We start from the raw sequence: 22,740 nt of genomic DNA on the forward strand, positions 1-22,740 counted from the left end.
GGCCGGGCCGTGCCCGCGAGCCGCCAGCATGACGGGCCGCGTGTGCCGCGGCTGCGGCGGCACGGACATCGAGCTAGACTCGGCGCGCGGCGACGCCGTGTGCACCGGCTGCGGCTCGGTGCTCGAGGACAACATCATCGTGTCCGAGGTGCAGTTCGTGGAGAACAGCGGCGGCGGCTCGTCGGCCGTGGGCCAGTTCGTGTCTCTGGACGGTGGGTCCGAGGTCTAGGGGCGGGGGGAGCCGGGGGCCGCCTGCAGGTCGGCGTTCGGAAGTCCCCCCTGCAACCGGGGGAGCGACGTGAGGTGGCTGCGGGGGTCCTTTGCTTACGTCCTGTGAACTGGTCCACATTTCCACCCGGGTGCCCGCCGCCGAGAGCCGCCTCCCCACGTCCCCGGAGGCCGCGGAGCTGCGCCCCGTCCCCACTCGTGCTGTTGATGGTCCCGTACGTGGAACCAGACCGTTTGCTCCCGCAACTTCGGGGGGCGGGCGTCTCTCCCTCGGCCGCTGCCTCTGAGGTGCGCCCCGGCGGCGCGCTGTCGGTACCGAGTCGCGAACTCGGCTTGTTGAGGGACACTGGGTGGTGGCAGCTTGGGGTGGTTATGAATAGAGCCGCCAAAAACGGCGTGTGAAGCCTTTTATATGGACACACGCTTTCATTTCTCTAGGGTGGTTCCCAGGAGTGGGCTTGCTGGGTTTAACTTTCCCGCGGACTGTCATACTGGTGTCAGTGTGGCTGTGTCATTTTGCGTTCTCAGCAGTTGCTCCACATCTTCACCGCACTGGGTGTTGTCCACGTTTTCTTTTTTTTTTTTCCTCTTTTCTTTTTTAAAAAGGAGAGCACAGCTCCCAGTGGCCCATGCGGGGATCGAACCAGCAACGTTGGTGTTTGCAGCATTGTGCTCTAACCAACTGAGCTAACGCGGTATTCTGCCAGTGTTTTTCTTTTTGACAGTTCTAATATGTGTGCTGTGGCGCCTCAGGTGGTGAGAATTTGTATCTCCAGTTGGTTTTGAACAGCTTCTCCAGTGCTTATTGGCTGTCCCTTAATCCTCTTTGCTGAAATGCCTGTTCAAGTCTTTTGTTTATTTTTTATTTAGGTTGTTAGTTTTCTTACTGTTAAGTTTTGAGCATTCTTTAAATATTTTAGTTAAAAGTCCTTGGATATGCGATTGGCAGAGTAGAAATTAATATTTTGAGTAAAAGTTTTAATTTTTTTTTTAAGATTTTATTGGGGAATTGGGGGAAGGGGAACAGACAAGTTACTGTCCTTTTGTTCTTCAGTCTAGTTGTGGAGGATGTTGCTTCACTGGCTCATGTTGGTATTATCATTGCGCTCTTCCCGGGTGAGGCAGATCGGTTGCCGCTCACAGCTGCTCTTGGCAGCTCATGCCGACTGCTGGCCGCTCAGACTGCTGGCCGCTCACGGTAGCTCACCCAGCCCAATGCAGCCCTATTGCAGCCTACAGCGACTCACAGCAGCCCAGCTCCAGGTCGAGCTGTTGGTCACCATCTTAGCTGTAGAGGGCGCAGCGTCACTGGCCCTCATGTGGGATCTGAACCGGGGCCCTGCTGCTCAGAGCTGGCGTCCCAAGCCAACTCTTAACCAACGCACCACTCGGCCAGCCCTAAATGTTTTAAATTTTGATGCAGTCCAGTTTATCGATTTTTTTCTTTCATAGATTGTACTTTTTGTGCATGTCCAAGAAATCTTCTGACCATAGGTTGCCATATTTTTCTTCGGATTCTTTTGTTATACCTTTAGCTCTGTGACCATTTTGAGTTTAACTTTTACATAAGTCTGCTGTGTATTGGAGGCTCATTTTTTGCAGGTGGATGTCCAGTTGTTCCAGCACCATATGTCGTGAGACTGTCCTTTCTGGAGTTGCCTCTCCTGCTTTGGCGGAGGTCACTGGCCCTGTTTGTGTGGGTCTGTTTGTGGGCCCTCTATTCTTTTATTATTTTTAAAATTTTTTTTAGCCGAGCCATCCTGCCACCTGTTGGCAGCTCAGCGGCAGCTCAGCTCGGGAATTGAACCAGCAACCCTGTTGCTCAGAGCTCACACTCTTGAGCGAGCTCTTAACTAACTGAGCCACTCGGCTGGCCTCTGGGCCCTCTATTCTATTCCCTTGATCCCAGTGCCATCCTTTGTCTACATCACACTCTCTAGTCTACTGTACATTTATTGTAAGTCTTGGAATCACGTGTTGTGAGTCCTCCAACTTTGCTCTTCCTTTTCAAAATTGTTTTAGCTATGGTAGTTCCTTTCTCTTTCCATTAAATTTTAGAATAAGTTTGTATATTTACCCAAAAAAATGTTGGTGAGGTTTTGATTGGAACTGCGTTAAATCTCTTGATAAATTTGGGGCGATTTGACATTTTTACTATATCGTATCTTCCAATCCATGAACACAGTATGTCTCTCCGCACGTTTAGGTTTTCTTTGCTATCTTTCCTCAGTGTTTTGTAGTTTTCAGCATATAGCTCCTGTACAATTTTTAGATGTATGCCCAAGATCCAAACAGAACTATTGTAAATGATATATATGTATATTTTAAAGATTTTGTTGGCGAATTGTGGAAGGGGAACAGTGTTGGGGAATTGGGGAAGGGGAACAGCCAAGTTGTTGTCCTTCAGTCTTAGTTGTGGAGGGTGCAGCTAGCTCAGCTCCAAGTCCATTCGCCATCCGGCCACCTGTAGGCAGCTCGTGGCCACTCAGCTCAAGGTGCTGTGTTCAATCTTAGTTGCGGAGGGTGGGGGGGGGGTGGGTCATAGCCCACCATCCCATGCAGGAGTGGAACTGGCAACCTTGTAGCTCAGCTTGGGTGCAGCTCACTGGCCCATGTGGGAATTGAACCCGTGACCCTGTTGCTCAGAGCTTGCATTCTTAACCAACTGAGCCATTCTGCCAGCCCCGTAAATGATAATTTTTAAAAATTTAGTTTTTGGTTGTTCATTGTTAGTATATAGAAATATGCTTGATTTCTGTTGTTGGCCTGTTTCCTGTGACCTTGCTAAACTTATTAGTTCTAGGAGTTTTTTTTTTTTTTAAAGATTTTTATTGGGGAATTGGGGGGATGGGAACAGTGCTGGGGAATGGGGGAAGGGGAACAGACAAGTTGCTGTTCTTTTGTTCTTCAGTCTAGTTGTGGAGGACGTTGCTTCACTGGCCCAAGTTGGCACCATCATTGCGCTCTTCCCGGGTGAGGCAGATCAGTCGCCGGCTTCTGGACGGCCGCTCACTGCAGCTGCTGGCTGCTCACGCCGGCTGCTGGCTACACACGGTAGCCCGTGGCAACCCACTGCCACAGGGGCTGCAGCCCACGCCGTCGCCGGCGACTCACGGCAGCCCAGCTCCAGGTTGAGCTGTTGTTCAGCATCTTAGCTGTGGAGGGCAGTGTCACTGGCCCTCACATGTGGGATCTGAACCGGGGCCCTCTGGCATCCCAAGCCAGTCCTTAACCATCGCACCACTCGGCCAGCCCTGTTCTAGGAGTTTTTAAAATAGATTCCTTTGGATTGTCTATGTAGACACTCATGCTCTCGATAAATAGGGGCTGTTTTATTTCTTCCTTTTGTTTCTCTTTCTCGCCTTAGAGCAGACATGTCCTCCTTCTTCTCAATCTTAGGGGAGAACATTCAGTCTCTTCTCACTCATTGTATTAGTAATGTTAGCTGTAGGTTTTTGGTACCTATTGTTTATAAAGTTGTTTCCTTTCTACTCCTAGTTTGCTGAGAGTTTTTATCACAAATGAGTGTTGAATTTTGTCGTATGCTTTTTCTGTATCAACTGATAAATCATGTTTTTCTTCTTTAATATGCCAATATGGCTGACTTTTGAATGTCGAACCTGCCTTGCATTCCGGGTAAACTCACTTGGTCATGAGTGTTATTCTGTGTATGGGTTGCTGGATTAGATTTGCTAATATTGAGGAGTTTTATGTTTATGTTCATGTTGAATATTGATCTGTAGTTTTCTTGTAATGTCTTTGTCTGGTTTTGATATCAGGGTCATGGGCTTCATGGAATGAGTTGGGTAATTTTACCTTCTCTTCTGTTTTCTGGAAAAGATTGTATGGAATTTGTGTTATCTTCCTTGAATGTTTGGTGGAATTCTTCAGTGTAGTCATCTGGGCCTGGAGGTTTCTTGTTCAGGAGGTTTTTAACCCTCCATCAAGCACTACTGATCTCACAGCTTCCTTGCACACAAAGATGCTGCCTATGAAATATGTCTTTACTGTACTAAGTCACAAACACGACTGGCGATAGGTTACAGTAGAGGGGGAAGATACGGAAGTGATGAGTCATGATACTTAAGTTAACTGTTAGATATTTGAAAATTTTTGTGCAATGAATCTGTGAGATCAGTTGCGCCTGACGGAGGGTTAACTAAAGATTTCGCTTCTTTAATAGTTGTAGGTTATAGTTATAGTTTAGATTATCTCTTTCACCTTGGGTGAGTTTGTGGTTTTGAGGAGTTGGTCCATTTGATCAAGGTTGTTGAATTTTTGCAGAGTTGTTGGTACTATTCCCTTATCCTTTTGATACCTGCAGGGTCTGTAGTGATGTCTCCTTTTCTTTTCTAATATTGGTGTTTTGTGTGTTCTTTTTCTCTTTGTCTCTCTTGCTAGAAGTTTATCAATTTTATTGCTCTTTTCAAAGAACCAGGTTTGGGTTTCATTGATTTTTCTCTCCCGTTCTTCCTCCCCCTCATTTCTGAGCACACCGCACACGTCTTTGTGTTTGTCCTGGGTGACTTCCCAAGGGCTACTTCGTGAGACTGCTGGAGTGGGGCTCCCTGGCACCGTGTTTGGGGTTTTGTCAAACTTCTCTAGAGTCATCCAAGACTTTGATGGCTGTTGGGGAGAAAGTAACAACCACAGTAAGGACAAGTAACTGGAGTGGCTGACACTTACACTGTGCTGAGCGCACCTCTTCACCTGATGACAGTGCCTGTCATCTCTGGGCAGACAGGAAGCTGGGTGCAGAGGAGATGGGCTCCCAGAGAGTCCTGAATGGGAGGTGTGGTCTTGCCCATGCAGTGAAGTTGGGCACATGGCCTTGTGAGCACAGGCTCAGAGCCGGGTGTGATTTAAAGGTGCCTCTCCAGCCCGCCTGGCTCTGTCCTTTGGGCCCACTCTCCAGAGGGCCTGCAGGGAAGCGCTGCAGGGGTCCCGGGTTCTCAGCCCCTGGGGGATCCAGGGAGGCTGTGCTGCGTAGGGAGGGGAGGGGCGGCTCCTGCTCCAAGCAGCCCATCTGCTCATGGGGTTCTCCCAGATGCCTGGCCTCCCTTCCCTTCCAGCCGCCATGGCACTGAACCGACTCCCTGGCACAGGGATGTGTGCCTGGCGGCCCTTCTCAGCTCTTCTTCACTCCAACCCCACCTGAAAGTTGAGCTTTCCCCCGAGTTGCCTTTATGTGTCCCAAGGCCACTGCTTTCCTAAGCGGTCCTGCGTGTTCTTTGAGAACTAAGTGTGGACGGTTGGCTCAGTGGTTTACTCCAGAACATACAGATTAGTCATTGGGCCATGTGGCCAGAGGCCTTGCCACCCAGACTCCTGACGGGACTCTTGGAAACCACCCCAGAGCTCTGTTGTCCAGGCCTCTGCGAGAGACCACCCTCCCGTCCTCCCCCTGCCCATTCCCTGGAAGATGTTCCCGGACCAGCAGAGTGTGAGTCCAGTGTCCTGGACTGGTCACACAAACAGCACCTCACTGAGCACTGGTGACAGGCAGTGTGGAGACATCCAGACCAAGTCCTTCAGCTGGGGAGGGGTGGGCGCTGACGAGGGAAAGGCGACCAGCCAATAAGGGATGGGTGTGTGAGGTTGCGGGTGCCCAGCGAGGTGGGGCATGGCGGGGCGGGGCAGAGCACTGGGGCCTCAGCAGGTCCTGAGGAAGCGTCCTGCCGCTCCTGGCCCTTGTGTGCCAGGGACTGCAGGGGCAGAGCAGGGCTTCCCAACAGGGCACGAAGGATGGGCTCCGTGTGACAGGACTGCCGCAGCGTCCTGTCACACACACAGCCCACACACACTGAGGGCCTCAGGACAGCAGGGCTTCCCCTGGGTGTCTGTCCCCTGTGTGGGTGCTGGTACAGCCTGGAGGCTGAGAGAGCTCCAGCACCAAGCAACGAGGCTTCTCTCCTGGGAGCGCCGCCCAGGGCTTCCACAGTGACAGCGTCTCCTGGTGCGAGTGGTCCCAGGATGAAGTGCTTTGCGCACGTTTGTGATGGATGCTCGCCCCCGTAATTCGGTGTCAAAGGTTTGCTGCCTGCAGCCCGCTCCTGCTTGCGGGGGAGGGCCCTGTGCGCTGAAGAAGGCACGTGCCCCACTTGTAGGGGCTGTCCACCTGCGGCTGGGGGTTGAGCAGGTGCCTGAGGTCCCGGAGTTGGAAGGTTCTGCATCTCTTTTTCTACCTGGGGCCTCTCAGAGCCCCATTGACTTCTTGGCTGGTCTGTCCTGGAGGCTCTTGGGTGAGAGAGGACTGTTTGTATGTCATTTGCTGTTTTTTTTCACCCACCAGGCGCCTTGCTGCGTGGTTTCCATCAAGGGAATGTTAACCCTACAAAGCAGGCTCTGCGTAGCTGCCTCGGGGGGAGTTCAGGCTGCCGCCCTTGCTTGGCTGTTCATTCATCAGTGGCAAGAGGTCCGTGTCTGGCCCATCCTTAGTGCCTGCGACTCACCTGTCTCTCGGGTGTCTTTGGGCACTTTTGTCCACGTGCGAGCTCAGGCTGCAGGACGCTGAATTCCTCTGCCATCCTGGGACCACCCCACTGGACCTCGTGTGGGTGGCTCCCCTTAAAAGGAGTTTTACAGCAACAGAAACGCTGCACTTTAAATAAAATAGTACAGACTTATTGAAGGGTTTGCTTACCCATGTTGGAGGTGAAATGTGAGTGAAATGGCGTGTAGCACTGTGCAAGGGTCTTTCGGAGGCGCCAAGGCCCCTCAGCACTACCTGGTCCCTGCCTTTCTCTTTCGGTGTGGGGTGCTGGTGTTGCTGGTTTTGTCCGAGACGCTCAGAGTGGCTGAGCACACGACAGGCCCCCCGAGTCATGGGGGTCAGGCCTTTGCACCTTCTTGCTCTGGGAGCCACAGCCCCCATCCCAGTGGAGTTGTGGGTCCCTCCCTGCTGCCCACAAGGGGGCGGCCTTGGCTGGCCGTATGGAATGCTGCCTTCTGCTTGTGAGTTCCAGCTTGTATTTTTTTGTTACATACGGGATCTTGTTATAGAAAATAGCAAATGTTTTCGGAAGTAGAGGGCCTGCACTGAAGGGCATCTGAAGGGCGAGAACACCATGTGCTCGTGGTGGTGGCCAGAGGTAATGCTCAAGCCCATGGTCTCTGTGTGCTGAGATTCGCCGAATAAGCACTTTCGTACTATCCCGGCCTGCCTTCCAGGTTTTGTTTGTGGTGCCCAAACCCCAGGGGGTGGTGCTTGTCAAGTAAAGATACAGATCAGTTCTATAAGCAGGTTTTGACCCCCGCCACCCCTCGACTTGCAGGACCCAGTGAGGCACCGTCCTTGCCACAGAGAACTTAGTCTGCGGAGGGGACCAGCAGGGAGGTCCTGGTTTCTCCTGGAAGCACATGATGCACTGAGGCTATGCACAGGGAGCTTGGGGACCACGGGGCAGTGTGCATGTGTGTGTGTTATGTGTGTGCACATGTGAGTGTGCGTGTGTGCACACGTGTGCATGTGTGAATGTGCCTGTGCATGTGTGCATGTATATGTGTGTGCATGTGTGAGGGTGACTTGTACGTGTGTGCATATGCGTGCATGTGTGTGAGTGTGCGGGGGTGGGGGGAGAAGCAAGCCTCAGCAGACGGCTCCCAGAGCAGATAGAGCTGGAGCAGCCCCACGAAGGGCGACCTGGGCGGTGGGGAGAGACCAGGAAGGATGCACAGAAACAGGAAGTAGAGGTTGTGGAAGGCAAGGGGTGTGTGTGAGGTGGAGGGTGCAGGGGAGCGGAAGGGCAGAGGTGGCACCACCTCTCTGGGTTTTGGGGCTTGTGGGGGCGGATTGGAATTGGTGGAGGAGCAACGAAATTTCACTGAACGCTCGTCTCCACTCTAATTAGTGTCGCATCTTCATGTGTCCGTCAGGGTCTGAGCAGGGAGAGGAGGCTGGAGGAAGGCCACCCTGTGTCCTAGTTCCTGGAAGGTGGGGCTTCAGGGGGTGTATGCCATTTCATTGTCTTTTCTAATGCAGTATTATTCTACTTTGTTCAAAACATACCCATTTAATTGGAACAACGGGGCTATTCGTTTTCTAAAATTAGACTTGGGGGTGCTGGAAACAAACAGGCTTGGTGGCTGACCTGGTCAGGTGCCTGAATGGCTGTGGCCTTTGTCTAAGATATTTTAAACATAAAAATTCTGAAGTTTAAAAAAGCCAGCACCACCGGACAGCCTCAGCCTGGCAGAGCTCACAGGTACCGCGGGTCTCCGGGCACAGCATGCTGCCTGGCCCGCCCCAGCCTGGCGAGCGAGGGCACACTGCTGGGCTCTGCTCATTCTTGCCCTCCACGGCCAGCTTCTTGAAGACACTGAGTCTGTGGTGACCTGTTAGGGCAGCAACACCGAGTGTGACAACAGAGCCGTCTCCAGGCACTGCCCCCTGTCCCCGCATCATGCTCTGCTGGAGAGGGCCACAGGCTCCCCACCAGTCCCCACCGGGAGGCGGCGCTCATTCCCGAGAGTCAGGCTGGCCCTGTGGCCACTGCCCCCATGGGAGACGGCCAAGGAGGCTCCCAGCTCCGGGCCTTGCTTGTTTCTTGCTTCAGAAGCATCTGATGTGTCAGAGTGTTCCACCACGTGTAGCTAACCGGTCTGATTTGTGTTTCTAGGTGCTGGCAAAACCCCAACCCTGGGCGGCGGCTTCCACGTGAACCTGGGAAAAGAGTCGAGAGCACAGACCCTGCAGAACGGTACTTCCGCCACGGTGCTGCTGGGCGAGGGCGGGTTCTGAGCTCCCATCCTTGCCATCCTCCAAGCCCAGTGCAGGCCATGCTCCTGGGAGGAATTGTACCTGGAGTCACTCCCCTCTCTCAGGTCTCTGGGACCCCGTCTGGGCCTCCTGCAAAGACTGTGCCAGGGCCGCTTAGGGAGGTCAGGTCCTGTTTGTCCCTGGTCCCAGTTAAGACAGTCCAGAAACTACAAGTTGATACAATGTGACACGGCATGCTGTCACCTCCGTATTTTATAACAGATTGTGGAAATGTCTGTTCAGATCCCAGGCCTGTGCTTAATCAGGCTTCTTCTTGTTGTGGAATTGTAAAAGTCCCTTGTGTATTTTACAGACAAGTCTCACATGCATCACGCGATTAAGGACACGTTTGCCTGTCTGTGCGGTGTCTTCACATTTTGACGCTGTACTTTGAGGCACAAAGGTTTTCCTTTCTGATGCTGTCCAGTGTACCTATTTGTTCCTTTGTGTCTTTGCTTTTCATGTCATAACTAAGAAACATGGCCAATCCAATCCAAATCACAAAGATTATGCTTACGTTTTCTTCCGACTTTTGTGGTTAAAGACCTTGGATTTAGGCTGTGACCCACTTTGAGTGCGTTTTGCCTACGGTGTGAGGTAGAGCCTACTTTCTGTCTGGCGTGTGAGTGCCCAGTGTTCCCAGCACCATGTGTTGAGAGACTGGATTGATGACCCAGTTGGCCATGAGGGTGAGGGTTTATTTCTACGCACCTCTGTTCTAAGCTCTGTGTCTGTCCTGGGCCACTACCACTTGTGCTGGTTCTGTAGCTTTGCAGCAAGTTTGAAGTCAGAAATGTGAATCTTCCAGCTTTGTTCGTTTTTAAACATTGTTTTATTGATTATTCTGAGTCCCTTGAATTTCCACATGAATTTTAGGATCAGCTTGTCAATGTCTGCCAAGAGCCAGGGGTTGGACAGGGGTTGCGTTGAGTCTATAAATCAGTTTGGGGTGTCATCATCTTCACATCCCTGAACATGGAGTGTCTTCCCGTTGACTTGGCTCTTATTTGTTACAACAATTTTTGTGGTTTTCAGAGTATAAGTTTTACATTTCTCTTATTACAGTTATTCCTAAGTGTTTTATTCATTTTGATGCTGTTCTAAATGGAATTGCTTTCTTAATTGCATTTTCCAAGTGTTCATTGCCATTGTATGTATGATAGATGTCTGTGTGTTGATCTTGTATTCTCTAACCCTCGTAGAACTCATTTATTATGACAGTTTCTAGTGGATTCCTGAGGATTTTCTATATACCAGATCATGACATCTGCAGATAGAGCTTTACTTCACTTCCCGGTTGCGATGCATTTTATTTAATTTTCTTGTCTGACGGTCCTGGCTAGACCCTCCAGCACCATGTTCAATAGGAGTGTCTTGTTCCTGATTTCAGGGGAAAACATTCAGTTTTCACCACTAAGCATGATGTTAGCTGTGGTCAGCTCCAGCAGGGACCCTTTCTGCTGGAACCTCTCAGACATTTCCATGAGGACACTCAGGAAAGTTATGGCAAGTAAGAGCACCTCCCAAATCGGTGTGTCCCCACACTCCATGGTCTGTACCTACCTGCTGGTCACCTCCTTGGTTCTCAAGGACCTGCATCCCCTCCCCGCTGCTGCTGCGGACGGGGCGGCCAGTAGGGGACACCCACATGGGCCGACTGCCATGAGGGCTGGCAGTGGGCTTGTTACTATCGCTCGCATTCAGAATCTGTTTCTGGATTTCCACGGTGCTCTCTTCTTTGATCCCATGGGTTTATTATTGGTGTGGTTAGTGCTCTTCTTCCCAGCTTGATTCTTCTGTGGTTAGACACCATTGTCTGGAGGGGCTCAGTCTTTTGAGACAACATGACACTTGCTCTGTCACAGATGGCACGTCAAACCCCTGTGGTGACCGGATTTGTCCGTGGCCACCGTAATTCAGTCTTCTTTTGTCCTGCTGGTTCATTGGTGTCTGCAGACTTAGAGTCCTTCCCGGTGGGAGCCCCGCCCTGCTGCCCTTGCTCTTCAGATGGGGCCGCCACACGCTCCTTTTCTGTCTGGCTAGCCTGCAGGTCTTCTGCGTATGAAGAACTTTATTCCCAGTAAAGGATGTGTATGTTCCTAAACCTTGTGGTGCGTTGTGTGTCAGACCCCAATAGATTGTAAAGAGCAGAAGCCTGCAGACATCTTCATGGCAGCAAAACTGGAAACTATCAATAAAGAGCAATAACCCATCTGAGCAAAACAAACGTTAAATAACCCTGGGTTTACGTAAGAAATCAAAGCAGACCTCACAGACTCTTAGAATGGCGTATCTATTAGGTCTGAGGCCGAGGTGGGGCCCGCTGAGCCGCTTGGGGAAGTCTGCACCTTGTGGCGTCTTCCTCTGCAGCCCTTTCACGGGGCTCCCTCCTGGGGGTCAGCGGCCGGGTGCCTGCGAGGGGCTGGCTCTCCTCTGCCCTGCAGGTGCCCTCCTGCCTTTGGCTGCCTCCCTGGGTGTCAGTGTCCAGTGTCTGCCAGGTGGGGGCTGTGGGGGCCGAGGGAGGCTGTGGGGCCCAGTCCTAGACTCTGTAGATTTTGGCTGGAGCCGTCCACTTCCCGCCTGGGGCCGCACTCTGTTGACCTTCTGTCTGCAGTGGTTCCCTTTTCTTCTTTGCCCTGGTGAGTTTTTGCCGGCTTGATATCCTGTCATTTTCTGTAGCTTTCGGGGGTGGGACTGGAGGGTGGGTAATGGAGGGCAGGTCCTGGCACGTCTTTTAGATGTTCTCTTAGAGACGAGTTCTGCATTTCCGATGTGTTGGGCTCTTCCTGCCTCGCATTTCATGTTTTATATTTACCTGTAAATAACCTTCACTGCTCCTTGCTGATTTAACCATGGCTTGTGTTTTTTTCCTTCTTATTCTGTGTTCTTCACCTCCCCCGCCTGCCCCGGGGTTTGGGTTTTCCGAGTGTCACAGTAAGCAGTGTTGACGGTCAGTGGTCACCCTCAGCTTTTCAACTCCCAGAGCCTGGAGTTGGTCTGTCATCCTCCCATGCCCGTTCCACCACCCACCCCCAGCCTGTGGGGTTTGCTTGAAATCTGTGAATTTGGCTTCAGCTGTTACTATTTTTGTTAAATTTTGGTTGCCTGTCTTAGAAAATGAGGAGTTGAAAAATGAGCAGTCGCCTGGCCCCCCGTCATGCCTGTGTCATGAGTGGGTTTGCCGGCTGCTGGCCTCGCTTTCTCCCTCAGTTCTTGTGCCCACACCTGTCCCTTTCACGGGTTCTCCCCTGGTTTTGCTGGGAACGTACCTAGGCTGTGGTTAAAGGACGGGTCCGTGAGAGAGAAACTCTGGACGCCGTGCATGTTAGAACTTGACTTTGTCCTCCCTTGGGAATGCTTGTTGAGGGCTTTGGGGCAGGCGTCCCATCAGGTCCTGAGCAGGGGAGGTCATACCCAGCCTGAGTTCTGGTCTCTTTTTCTTTTATTAGTTTCAGGTGCACAGAACAACATAATGATTAGACGGTTACACCCCTCATAAAGTGATAACCCCCCACCAAGTCTGCTACCCCTCTGACACTGTATATAGCTATTCCGATACCATTGACTGTATTCCCTATGCTGTTCTTCACATCCTGTGACTATAATATATTTAATTATAGTTGACAGCCAGTATTATTTTATATTAGTTTCACGTGTACAGAGTAGTGGTCAGGCAACTACACAGCCTATGAAGTGATTTCCCCGATAAGTCCAGTGCCCATCTGACACCCTACATAATCTATTACAACATTGATTATATTCCCTGTACTGTATTTAATATCCCTGTGACTATTTTGTGACTACCAATGTGTAATCCCTTCACCTTCTCCCCCATCCCTCCCATCTGGCAACCATCAGTTTGTTCTGTGTCTGAGTCTATTTCTGTTTTGTTTGTTTGTTTATTCTGTTCTTTAGATCCCACATAAAAGTGAAATCATATGGCATTTGTCTCTCTCTGACTTACTTCACTCAGCATAATATCCTCTAGGTCCATCGATGTTTTTGCAAATGGTAAGAGTTCGTCTTTTTCACGGCTGAGTAATATTCCATTGTGTATATTACCACATCTCCAATTATCTATCGATGGCCATTTTGGTTGTTTCCAAGTCTTGGCTATTGTGAATAGTGCTGCAGTAAACATAGGGGCACATATATCTTTTCAAATTAGCATTTTGGATTTCTTTGGATAAATACCCAGGAGTGGAATTGCTGGGTCCTAAGGTAGTTCTATTTTTAATATTTTGAAGAACCTCCATACTGATTTCCATAGTGACTGCACCAGTCTGCAGTCCCACCAACAGAGCACAAGGGTTCCCTTTTCTTCACAACCTCACCAGCACTTGTGGTTTGTTGATTTATTGATGACAGCCGTTCTGACAGGTGTGAGGTGGTAGCTCATTGTGGTTTTTATTTGCATTTCTCTGAATGGTGTTTTTCTTTCTTCACTGGGCCCTGGTAGGGTTTTCCCTCTCTCCCTGGAGCTCTGAAATGCCGTGAGCCCTTTCATTTGGGAGGCATCGCTGGGCAGATTTGTTTCAGTTCTCCTTGTGTATCTGTCTGTCTGGGTCTGACGGTATGCAGCCCAGGGATGCAGTGCACTGGCCGTGTGTGCCCTGCGGGCTGAACATCCGTGAGTTGCAGCCTCCGATCATGGCAGAACGCTCCCTGTTGTCGATGGGCTGGCTGGTTTTGGTTTTCCACTGCGACAACTGGAGCGGCCTCCTTGTGTGGGTGTTGTTGTGTTGGACGTCATGGTGTGAATACAGCCCCTCTGATTTAGCAGTTTGTCCTGTCAGTGGTGTGTGGCTCATATGTGTTGTCCTGGGGAACAGTTCTCCCGGGAATGTGCCTGAGTGGGATTTCTGGGCACCAGATGTGCGCGCTCACCTGCAGTAGCCCTGGCATGTTACCCTCCCGTCAGCAAATGGCCTGAGAAGCCAGGAGCTGCTGGCCAGGTCCCCCGGCTCACCAGCCTGAGGGCACTCAGGCTGTGTGATTGGCTTTCCCTGGTGAGGTGTGACCACCTTCACCCAAGCTTTGGGGCTGATCAGAGGTCTTGTTTCTTGGAGTCTCTTGCACAAGTCCTTTAATTGACTTGTTAATCTTTTCCCCACTGATTCGTCCGTGTTCCTTCCATACTCTGGATTAGACTTCTTTGTTGCATATACATGTTTGGAACGCTCCTACCAGACAATGGCTTGTCTTTTCACTTTTTTTTTTTAATTTTAAATTTATTTATTTATTTATATATTTTTAAGATTTTATTGGGGAATTGGGGGAGGGAACAGCGTTGGGGAATCGGGGAAGGGGAACAGACAAGTTGCTGTCCTTTTGTTCTTCAGTCTAGTTGTGGAGGACGTTGCTTCACTGGCCCAAGTTGGTATTATGATCGTTGCACTCTTCCCAGGTGAGGCAGATTGGTCGCCAGCCATTCAATGGCGGCTCATGGCAGCTCACGCCGGCTGCCGGCTGCTCACGCCGGCTGCCTGCCACTCATGGTAGCTCACGGCAGCCCACTGCAGCCCCACTGCAGCCTACACCATCACCGGTGACTCACAGCAGCCCAGCTCCAGGTCAAGCTGTTGTTCACCATCTTAGCTGTGAAGGGCGCAGCATCACTGACCCATGTGGGATCTGAACCGGGAACCGTGCTGCTCAGAGCTTGCGCTCTCAAGCCAACTCTTAACCAGCTGAGCCACTCAGCCGTCCCACTTTTTTTTTTTAATAAGAGTTTATTTGAGCCAAATTGATGACACATGCTGCAGAGAAAGATCTCAAATGCTCCCCCTTTTTATTCTTGTAATGTTGTCTTTTGATTTCTTAACTTTAATGAAGTCCCAGCGTACCAGTCTTTTACGGTTAGGGTTTTTATGACTTGTGTAAGCAACTCTTGTCTATCCCAAGATCTGAAAATAATCTCCTGTGTTCTCACCGAGAAGCTTTATTGTTTTATGTTTCGTGTCTAGATTTATGATCCACCCAAATCAAGTTTTACACATGGTATGAGGTAGTGTTGAGGTTTACATTTTTAATATGGACACACAGTTCCAGCACCAATTCTCAATGGAACACACTTCCCCCAGAGCATTGCACCTGTCCACTTGTTTCCCTGCCCCCACCTGAGAGCATTGCATTGTCCACTTGTCCCACCCTAAGCATTACATCTGTCCACTTGTCCCCCCACAGAACATTGCATCTGTCCACTTGTCCCTATCAGAGCACTGCATCTGTCCACTTGTCCACCCCCCGCCCAGATATTGCATCTGTCCACTTGTCCCCCCACTGGAGAGCATCGCATTGTCTTCTTGTCCTTCCCAGAGCACTGCATCTATCCTCTCGTCACCACCCCAGAGCATTGCATCTGTCCACTTGTCCCCACCAGTGCTTTGCATCTGTCCGTTTGTCTCCCCAGAGTACTGCATCTGTCCACTCCACCCCCCCTCCGCCCAGATAGTGCATCTGTCCACTTGGTCCCCCGCTGGAGAGCGTTGCATTGTCCACTTGTTGCCCCCAGAGCATTTCATCTGTCTACCTGTCTCCCCCAGAGCACTGCATCTGTCCACTCGTCCCCTTCCATGCATTGCATCTGTCCATTTGTCCTCATCCCCCCAGAGCATTGCATCTGTCCACTTGTCATTCCCCCTCCCAGCGCTTTGCCCGCAGGTTCTTTGGCGCTGCTCCCTTGCTGCCCGCCTTTGGCCAGCAGTCATTGTCAGGCCATTGTGAGCAGCACATGCAGGGTGGGTAGACCTGGCCATTAACCAGAAGACCGAGGACCTCATGCAGCCCTTGTATCCCCAGCCACAGTCCTTGTTAGAGAGGAGGATGTGTACTCAGCTTTTTTTGGATGGAGTGGAGGTCCTTATTTTGTTCTTGGCCCCTGTGGTCTGGGCTGTGGAGGACGCTGGGGACCTGGGGTCTGTGATGGGATCTGCCTGCCCAGCGCGCTTACTCAGCAGATGAGTGGCAGTGAAGGAGACGGCTCTTTACTCTGCAGTCTCACCAGTGTTCCCGCTGTGGCCTCTTGGCCTTGGTTCTGCTCTCTGAGCCAGCTGACCACAGTTACTCTCATGTGCGGGTGGCCGTCTTCTCTTTTACTGCTGTCTTTTGACCCGTAGCTCTGGGATGGACTTGGCTGGGAAGAGGTGTGTATACAGACTTGGTGCTGCGTGCCCTGGCCGGTGGCGCAGAGAAGGCTGGGCAGAGCCTGGGCATTCAGCCCGGGAGGGGTGTCCATGTAGGCCTGTCACAGGATGTTGTCATCTGGGGCTCGTGGGGAGTAGCACTGGGCCGGCTGCCCCGACATAGCGACCTGACACCTGAGCTCAGGGACTTGAGAAAGGCACACACAGCACGCTGCCCCGCCTGCCGAGGCCCAGATATAATGCCATTTAAACATGGAGAGGAGAGGTCGTGGCATGAGAGTTGTAGGAAATTCACATCATAGCCACACCTAAAGTTTTACTGGAACACACAAAAAGCGAACTAAAGATGTAGACGTGAGAGGACAAACCTGCGTTCTGACTGTTAAATTGCCAGGCGGCCATGTGCATGGGCTGTGGGCTCAGCGGTGACCTGTCGCGCTGTGTTACGGGCTCGGCGGTGACCTCTTGCTTTGTGTCCTAGGCCGGCGGCACATCCACCACCTGGGGAACCAGCTGCAGCTGAACCAGCACTGCCTGGACACAGCCTTCAACTTCTTCAAGATGGCCGTGAGCAAGCACCTGACCCGCGGCCGCAAGATGGCTCACGTGATCGCGGCCTGCCTCTACCTCGTGTGCCGGACGGAGGGCACTCCGCGTATCCTTTGGTTCGGGGGCTCTCACTGGGCTTAGCTCTTGGTCAGCGTCCTTTTCGGTATTGGGGTTCGGTGGTTACAGTGACACGGTGCGGGCATTTAATGGGTTACCTGTCCTGTTGTTGCCTGTGGATGAATGCTGGGCATCCTGGGTGCCCGTCCTCGCTTGGCCCTTGCGGAGGACAGAGCACGTGCTCTGCTGCCGCTCTTCAGTGTGTTCCCTCAGTTGGCCTCTGTAGGCAGGCCTCATCCCATGCCTGCTCACTGTGCCTCTCCTGTGTGTGCCCAGGGCCGTCCCCTGCCTGTGTGACGCGTGGGCTCTTGGTCCCGCCGCTGGACCCTCTGTCTCCTGCTTCCTTGCTGTCTTCCCCACCGCGCTGGGGCTTCCCTGCCTGTGCACCCACCTGCGCGCGTCTGAGGATGGCCTCTCTTCAGCCCACACCCTTGGGGATAGCGTGGCGGGAGTCCAGGGTGCAAACGGTCGCTTCAGAATTTGCATGGCAGTGCCGGGGTCTTCCTGCCGCTGCGTTCCTGCTGAGCGGCGCAGTGCCCCAGTCTTGTCCTCTATCTGTGGCAGGCATGTGGCATCTGAAGGCCCAGAGCGCCTGTGTTCTCAGGCTCAGGGTTCCTGGCGTGTCCGAGTGACTCGGGGGTCCTCTGTGCCGCCCATGCTGCCTTCCTATCATGTCTTCCCTCTTTCTTCCCGTTTACCTTCGGCTCTGGGAGAGTTGATCTTTCAGCAGAACATGCTGCTGGGGGAGGAAGCTGGGTGCAGAGGCCACATGTGGGTGACTCCCCGTCTGCCAGACGTCGTACAGGAGAACCCACGGCCGAACACAGAGGCTGTAGGGCAGGGAAGAGGGGAGAGCCGAAGGCACGGCTTCTTTTTGAGGTGATAAAAATGTGCCAAAATTAGATTATGGTGTTGGTAGCACAGCTCTGTAAATCAGCTAAGAACCACTGAACTGGACACCTTGAACAGGTACATTTGTGGCTGTAACTTTGACCTTGTAAATCTGTTCAGGACGAGATAGCAGGGTGAGGGGAGCTCCGCCCAGCAGCCTTACCCCAGCTGGCCTCAGGATGGCTGTTTGGGGGTACGGGGCGGGGTACAGGTGTGACACGGTCTCATCTGTCTTCTTCTGGCTGCCGTCACCACCACCCCCGTGCTCCAGGCAGGGTCCCCAGACTTGTCCTGGTCACCCTTCTCCTCCTGCCCCTTCTCCCTTTCTGCCACGCTGGCCTGGCTGTGCGGTCCCTGTTCTGGCACCATCTTGCCTCCTGGCACATGAGTTCCAAATCCCTTGCCCCCAGCAGCCTTGCTGCCCCTAGGCTGTGCCGGCCTCCCTGACTCATAGGGGTCTGGTAGGGGCCACCAGGGGAAGGCTGGGAAGAGACCTGCTCTCTAGACCTCCTGTTCTGGGCCAGGGCAGTGTGATTGGTAGAAACTCGAGAGTTGTAACTGGACATACACACACCACCAACCCCACGTCTGTGCCAGACAGGTGACCAGGCCAGGGCGTTTTCCACAGAACTGGAGGTGCAGGTCGGTCACTGCAGCTCTCTGTGACATGCACTGAGTGCTAGGTGTGCTTTGGACACAGCTGCCTTTTTTTTTTTTTTTTAAAGATTTTTATTGGGGAATTGGGGGATGGGAACAGTGCTGGGGAATTGGGGAACGGGGAACAGACAAGTTGCTGTCCTTTTGTTCTTCAATCTAGTTGTGGAGGACGCCGCTTCACTGGCCCAAGTTGGCACCATCATTGCGCTCTTCTCTGGCGAGGCAGATCAGTCGCCGGCCTCTGGACGGCCGCTCACTGCGGCTGCTGGCCGCTCACGCTGGCTGCTGGCCACACACGGTAGCCCATGGCAACCCACTGCCACAGAGGCTGCAGCCCACGCCGTCGCCGGCGACTCATGGCAGCCCAGCTCCAGGTTGAGCTGTTGTTCAGCATCTTAGCTGTGGAGGGCAGTGTCACTGGCCCTCACATGTGGGATCCGAACCGGGGCCCTCTGGCATCCCAAGCGAGTTCTCAACCATCGCGCCACTCGGCCGGCCCCACAGCTGCCTTTTAAGTCTGATATTTACTGGGGTCCAGTGAGCTGCCAGTAGGTCTGTGGGTCTAAGTTAAGCCAGGAAGCCATGTACAGAGGCTTGTGTCAGCTGTGACTTGTCACACTTGTGCAGGCCCTGGGCAGGAGGGCTAGGTCTGCATAGAACACTCGCACAGCCGACTGGCCACTCCAGGCTGCAGCCGCCCTCAGACCCGCTGTCTCCCGGGCATCAGACCACTCACGCAGCATTACACCCGGGCCTAACGGTTCACAGGTCTCGGTGGCCCTCTCGAGTCTGAGCGTCTGTGCCCCGCGGCCACGTGCCCCTCACCCTGGGTTCAGCGGAGGAGGAGGCTCTCTCTTCCTCGCCTGCACACAGGGAGGCGCCCTGTGTGGTCTGGGGTGAGCAGACCTTCTTTAAATGTTTGGGGCAGTTCACAGTGAAGCCGTTTGGGCTGTCAGCTTTCTTTGTGGGAAGGTCTTAAGTATATGGGTTCAGTTTCTACAATAGACGCAGAACTATCCAGACTTTCTGCTTCTTGTTCCAGTTTTGGTAAGTTGTATTTGCAAAACACTCGTTCCTATCACTTCTGACACCGAATGTAGTGGGTACACTTAATATTCCCCATGACCCTTTGGTGTCTGTAACAGTTGTGGTAACATTCCCTTGTCCATGTCTTATGTCGGCAATTTTGCCTGTTTTTCTTTGATCCATCTCACAAGGGGGTTGCTAGTTTTATTAGTCTTTTTCTTAGTAAGAGCTTTATTGAAATGTAATTCACATGTGGTACAATTCACCCACTGAAATGTGCAGTTCAGTGGTTTGTAGTTACATTCAGAGCTGTGCCTCCATCACCACAGTCAATGTGACAACATTTTCATTACCTGAGAAAGAGCCCTGTCCCCTTAAGCTCCCAGCCCTAAGCCACCAGCAGTCCGCTTTCTGTATGTTTGCCTGTTGGGGACGTGTCATGTAAATGGCATCGTGTCATGTGCCACTGTAACTGTGCTTATTACCTTGTCGGGGCAACGCCGGACTTCTCCCACCAGCTGCATGTGTGTTCCATCGGCAGTGTGGGAGAGGCCGCAGCGTCACTACCTGTGCCAACACTTTTATTTCATTGGTTTCCTTCTAGTATTTCTTTCCTTTTGTTCTTTTTGGGTTTAATATACTATTTTTCCACCTTCTAGAGACACATGCTTAGGTTTAATTTTAGTCCTTCTGTTTTCCTAACATTTAAGACTATATTTTCTAAGTGGGGTTTAGTTACATCACACAGTTTTGATGTGTCATATTTTAATTCTCATTCAGTTTAAAATATTTCCTAATTCCTGTCGTTATTTCTTCGTAGATCCTGAGCCATTTATTATAGAAGCGTATGGCTTATTTGGAAAGGTTTCCTTGTCTGAGCTGCTTCAGTGTAATTCCGTGAGGTCCGAGGGCACACTGAGTGACCCTGTTTCCTGGTGTCAGTGACTGTGCCATGTGCACTCCAAGAACACACCTGCAGTTGTGGGCAGGGTGCTCTGTAAATGGTTAATCACCTTCAAGTTGTCCTTAGCGGTTTTCTGTCCCGTGTTCTGAAAGGTTAGGCCCCCTGCCCCACCGGCTGCCTGCTTTCCTGCGTCTCCTTGGTTTTTCATTATATTCTGAAGCCGTGTTATCAGGATGCAAATTCCCAATTGCTCATCGTCCTGGTGGAAATGACTCGTCTAACATAATGAAATGCCCCTGCCACTAAACGTTCCCCCCCGCAATTCTATCGTGTTTGATGTTAGTAAAACTATGCCCTTTCTTTTGCTTGGTGTTTGCATGGTCTGCCTTTTTCCAACTTTTCAAATCTAATCCTCCTTGATAATAGTCAAGATGTCTCTTGTAAGCAGTGTCTAATTGTGTCTTCTTGTTTAATTTTTTAATCCAGTCTGAAAATGTTTTTATTGGAGAATTTCGTGCATTGCAGTTTAGTGTGCTTATTGATGTGAGTTTATTTCTGCCACTTTGCATTAGGTTTGTTCCATCTGTTCTTTAGTCTCTCCCTTTCCTACCACCTCTTACAGAAATCAAGTATTTGGTTAGTCTGTCTTCCTTGAACTAGCCTGTCCCTCGTACATTTACCTGTTATTACTGTGGGTCGTCCGAGAGGTTATGTGCTTGTGCTCCTGAGAACACTCTCCGGCCTGTTGTCATCGCAGATGCTCCCGCTGCTCTGTTAGCTTTCATTCACTCAGCGCCCTCTGCGTTGGCCCCCTACGCATTCCTACTTCTGTGGGACTGGGGGGGGGAATTGGCCAGTCACGCTGTCTGCAAGCCCCGCCCACCCCCCCAAGCTGTGTGCTGAGAGGGTGCCCAGACTGACGCCTCAGGGCAGGTTGGGGCAGGGCTACGGGGTCCTCATGTGTGGTCTCCCTCTGATCTGTCATGGTGCTGAGGCCCAAGCTCCGGTGGGGGGGGCGGTTGTAGCCAAGCTCCTTCTGTACTTGTGTGGGAGGGGCTCAGTGCCCGTGAGAGCAGGCGCTGGGGCCCTGTGTGGTACTTCTCACTGCCTGGTGCAGTAGCCGCCTGGGCGGGCTGGGGTGGTGTTTGTGGTGGCATTTGTCTGTGGTGGGGCTGGGGTGGGGCTGTGGGTGGGGCCTGTTGGAGGGGTGGGGCTGTGGGTGGGGCCCTGTTGGCGGGGCCGGCAGGAATGGGTGTGGGGTGCACAGGTCTGCCTTCTGGGTAGGTGGTGCTCCTCAGGGGACTCGCCCTCTCGGGTCCCACCAGGAGCTGGGAATGAAGGTGAGGTATGTGCTCCTGTCTTGCTGCCCTGTGGTTCCACCCTTTATCTGCTGAAGGTCCACGGTTGTGTGGCCTCTCAGCCCTCCTGTTGGCCTGGGCGTGTTTCTCTCCCCACACTCCACCCGTAGAAACATGATGCGAGGCTGTGTGGAGGAGCTTGTGTTTTTCTGACTTTTAGTTCTGCTTCGTTTCAATCTCTGTTCACTTTTCCACTTAGAGTCTGAGTTTAAATCAGGTCCCATCTGTGATTGTTCTCCCAGAAGCAAGGTGGCGTGGGTGGCACTGTCCTGTGTTGCCTCACAGTGGCTGGTCCCGGATGCCGGGCAGTGGTGGTAGGGCTTGGGCCATCTCCACACTTCCTGGAAACCCGCTGAGGTCTGGCGGGGACCCTGTACTGTGGTCTGTTGGACTCGCAGGAGTGTCCAGAATCTACAGGTATTTTATCGCTGTCATTCTTTGTGTACATGCATCTCTTTTAGGCGGGCGCTCTCAGTGCCACCAACTAGAACGTGGCAGGCACCCGGCTGTGGGAACAGACGTGCTCATGCCTGAGCTCGTGGTCTGCTCAGCTTCTCGGGGCTCAGAAGGCCCAGTCCCCGCTGGCTTTTACACGTCCCACCAAGTTTGGCGGTCTGGTGTCCCTGAACCGAGAAGGTTGAGAGAGGCCGCTGGAAGGACACTGGCCTACCAGCTAGGCTGACAGAAGACTTTCTGAAGCCACCAGAAACCCCCAAGTGCCCATTAGGTGGGGAACCCACGTGGGTCAGGCCCCAAGGGCACTAACGGATCCTGGCCCGGGATGGGGCCTGTGAGGAGGCACACGGCTCCGATTGTCCTGCTCAGAGGAGAGCTTCGGTTGTCTGGACCCCCCCCTCCCCCCCTGCCCCCACCGGTGCTTCCTAACAGCCAGTGGACTTCGGGGCGGGTCCCTGCCACCATCATGGCAAGGAGACAATCATTTTAACTTGGTGAAGTTGAATTCCAACCTCCCTTTTAAAATATACATGCTTTTTTCTATCAGTTGCTCATAAAAAGTCTCCAACACCTGGCACAGGTGAGAAAACTGCGCAGTGGACCGCCCAGTCTGCCGGTCACTCCTTGGGTCCTTGTTCCCCCCGCTCTGCT

At 52.2% G+C, this 22,740-nt stretch overlaps 1 protein-coding gene across 7 annotated transcripts in view; it reads left to right on the top strand.

Moving 5' to 3' along the window:
* Nucleotides 1-6: 6 nt before the first annotated feature.
* BRF1 (BRF1 general transcription factor IIIB subunit) overlaps nucleotides 7-22,740 on the top strand; it is a 51,200-nt gene continuing 28,466 nt past the window's right edge. For 6 of the 7 annotated variants that reach the window (XR_002123623.1, XM_019639277.1, XM_019639279.1 and 3 more), the window contains exons 1-3: nucleotides 7-212; nucleotides 8,847-8,927; nucleotides 16,613-16,786. Coding sequence is in view for 6 of the 7 variants with exons in the window: in XM_019639277.1 (XP_019494822.1) it covers nucleotides 29-212; nucleotides 8,847-8,927; nucleotides 16,613-16,786 (439 nt within the window). In the remaining variant the exon portion in view is untranslated. Of the gene's footprint in view, nucleotides 213-8,846; nucleotides 8,952-9,887; nucleotides 9,907-10,653; nucleotides 10,666-16,612; nucleotides 16,787-22,740 lie in introns of all 7 variants that reach the window. The other variant, XM_019639283.1, reaches the window with a different exon arrangement.

This window comes from Hipposideros armiger, unplaced genomic scaffold (assembly GCF_001890085.2).
Source record: "Hipposideros armiger isolate ML-2016 unplaced genomic scaffold, ASM189008v1 scaffold_43, whole genome shotgun sequence".
NCBI classification, from domain to species: domain Eukaryota; kingdom Metazoa; phylum Chordata; class Mammalia; order Chiroptera; family Hipposideridae; genus Hipposideros; species Hipposideros armiger.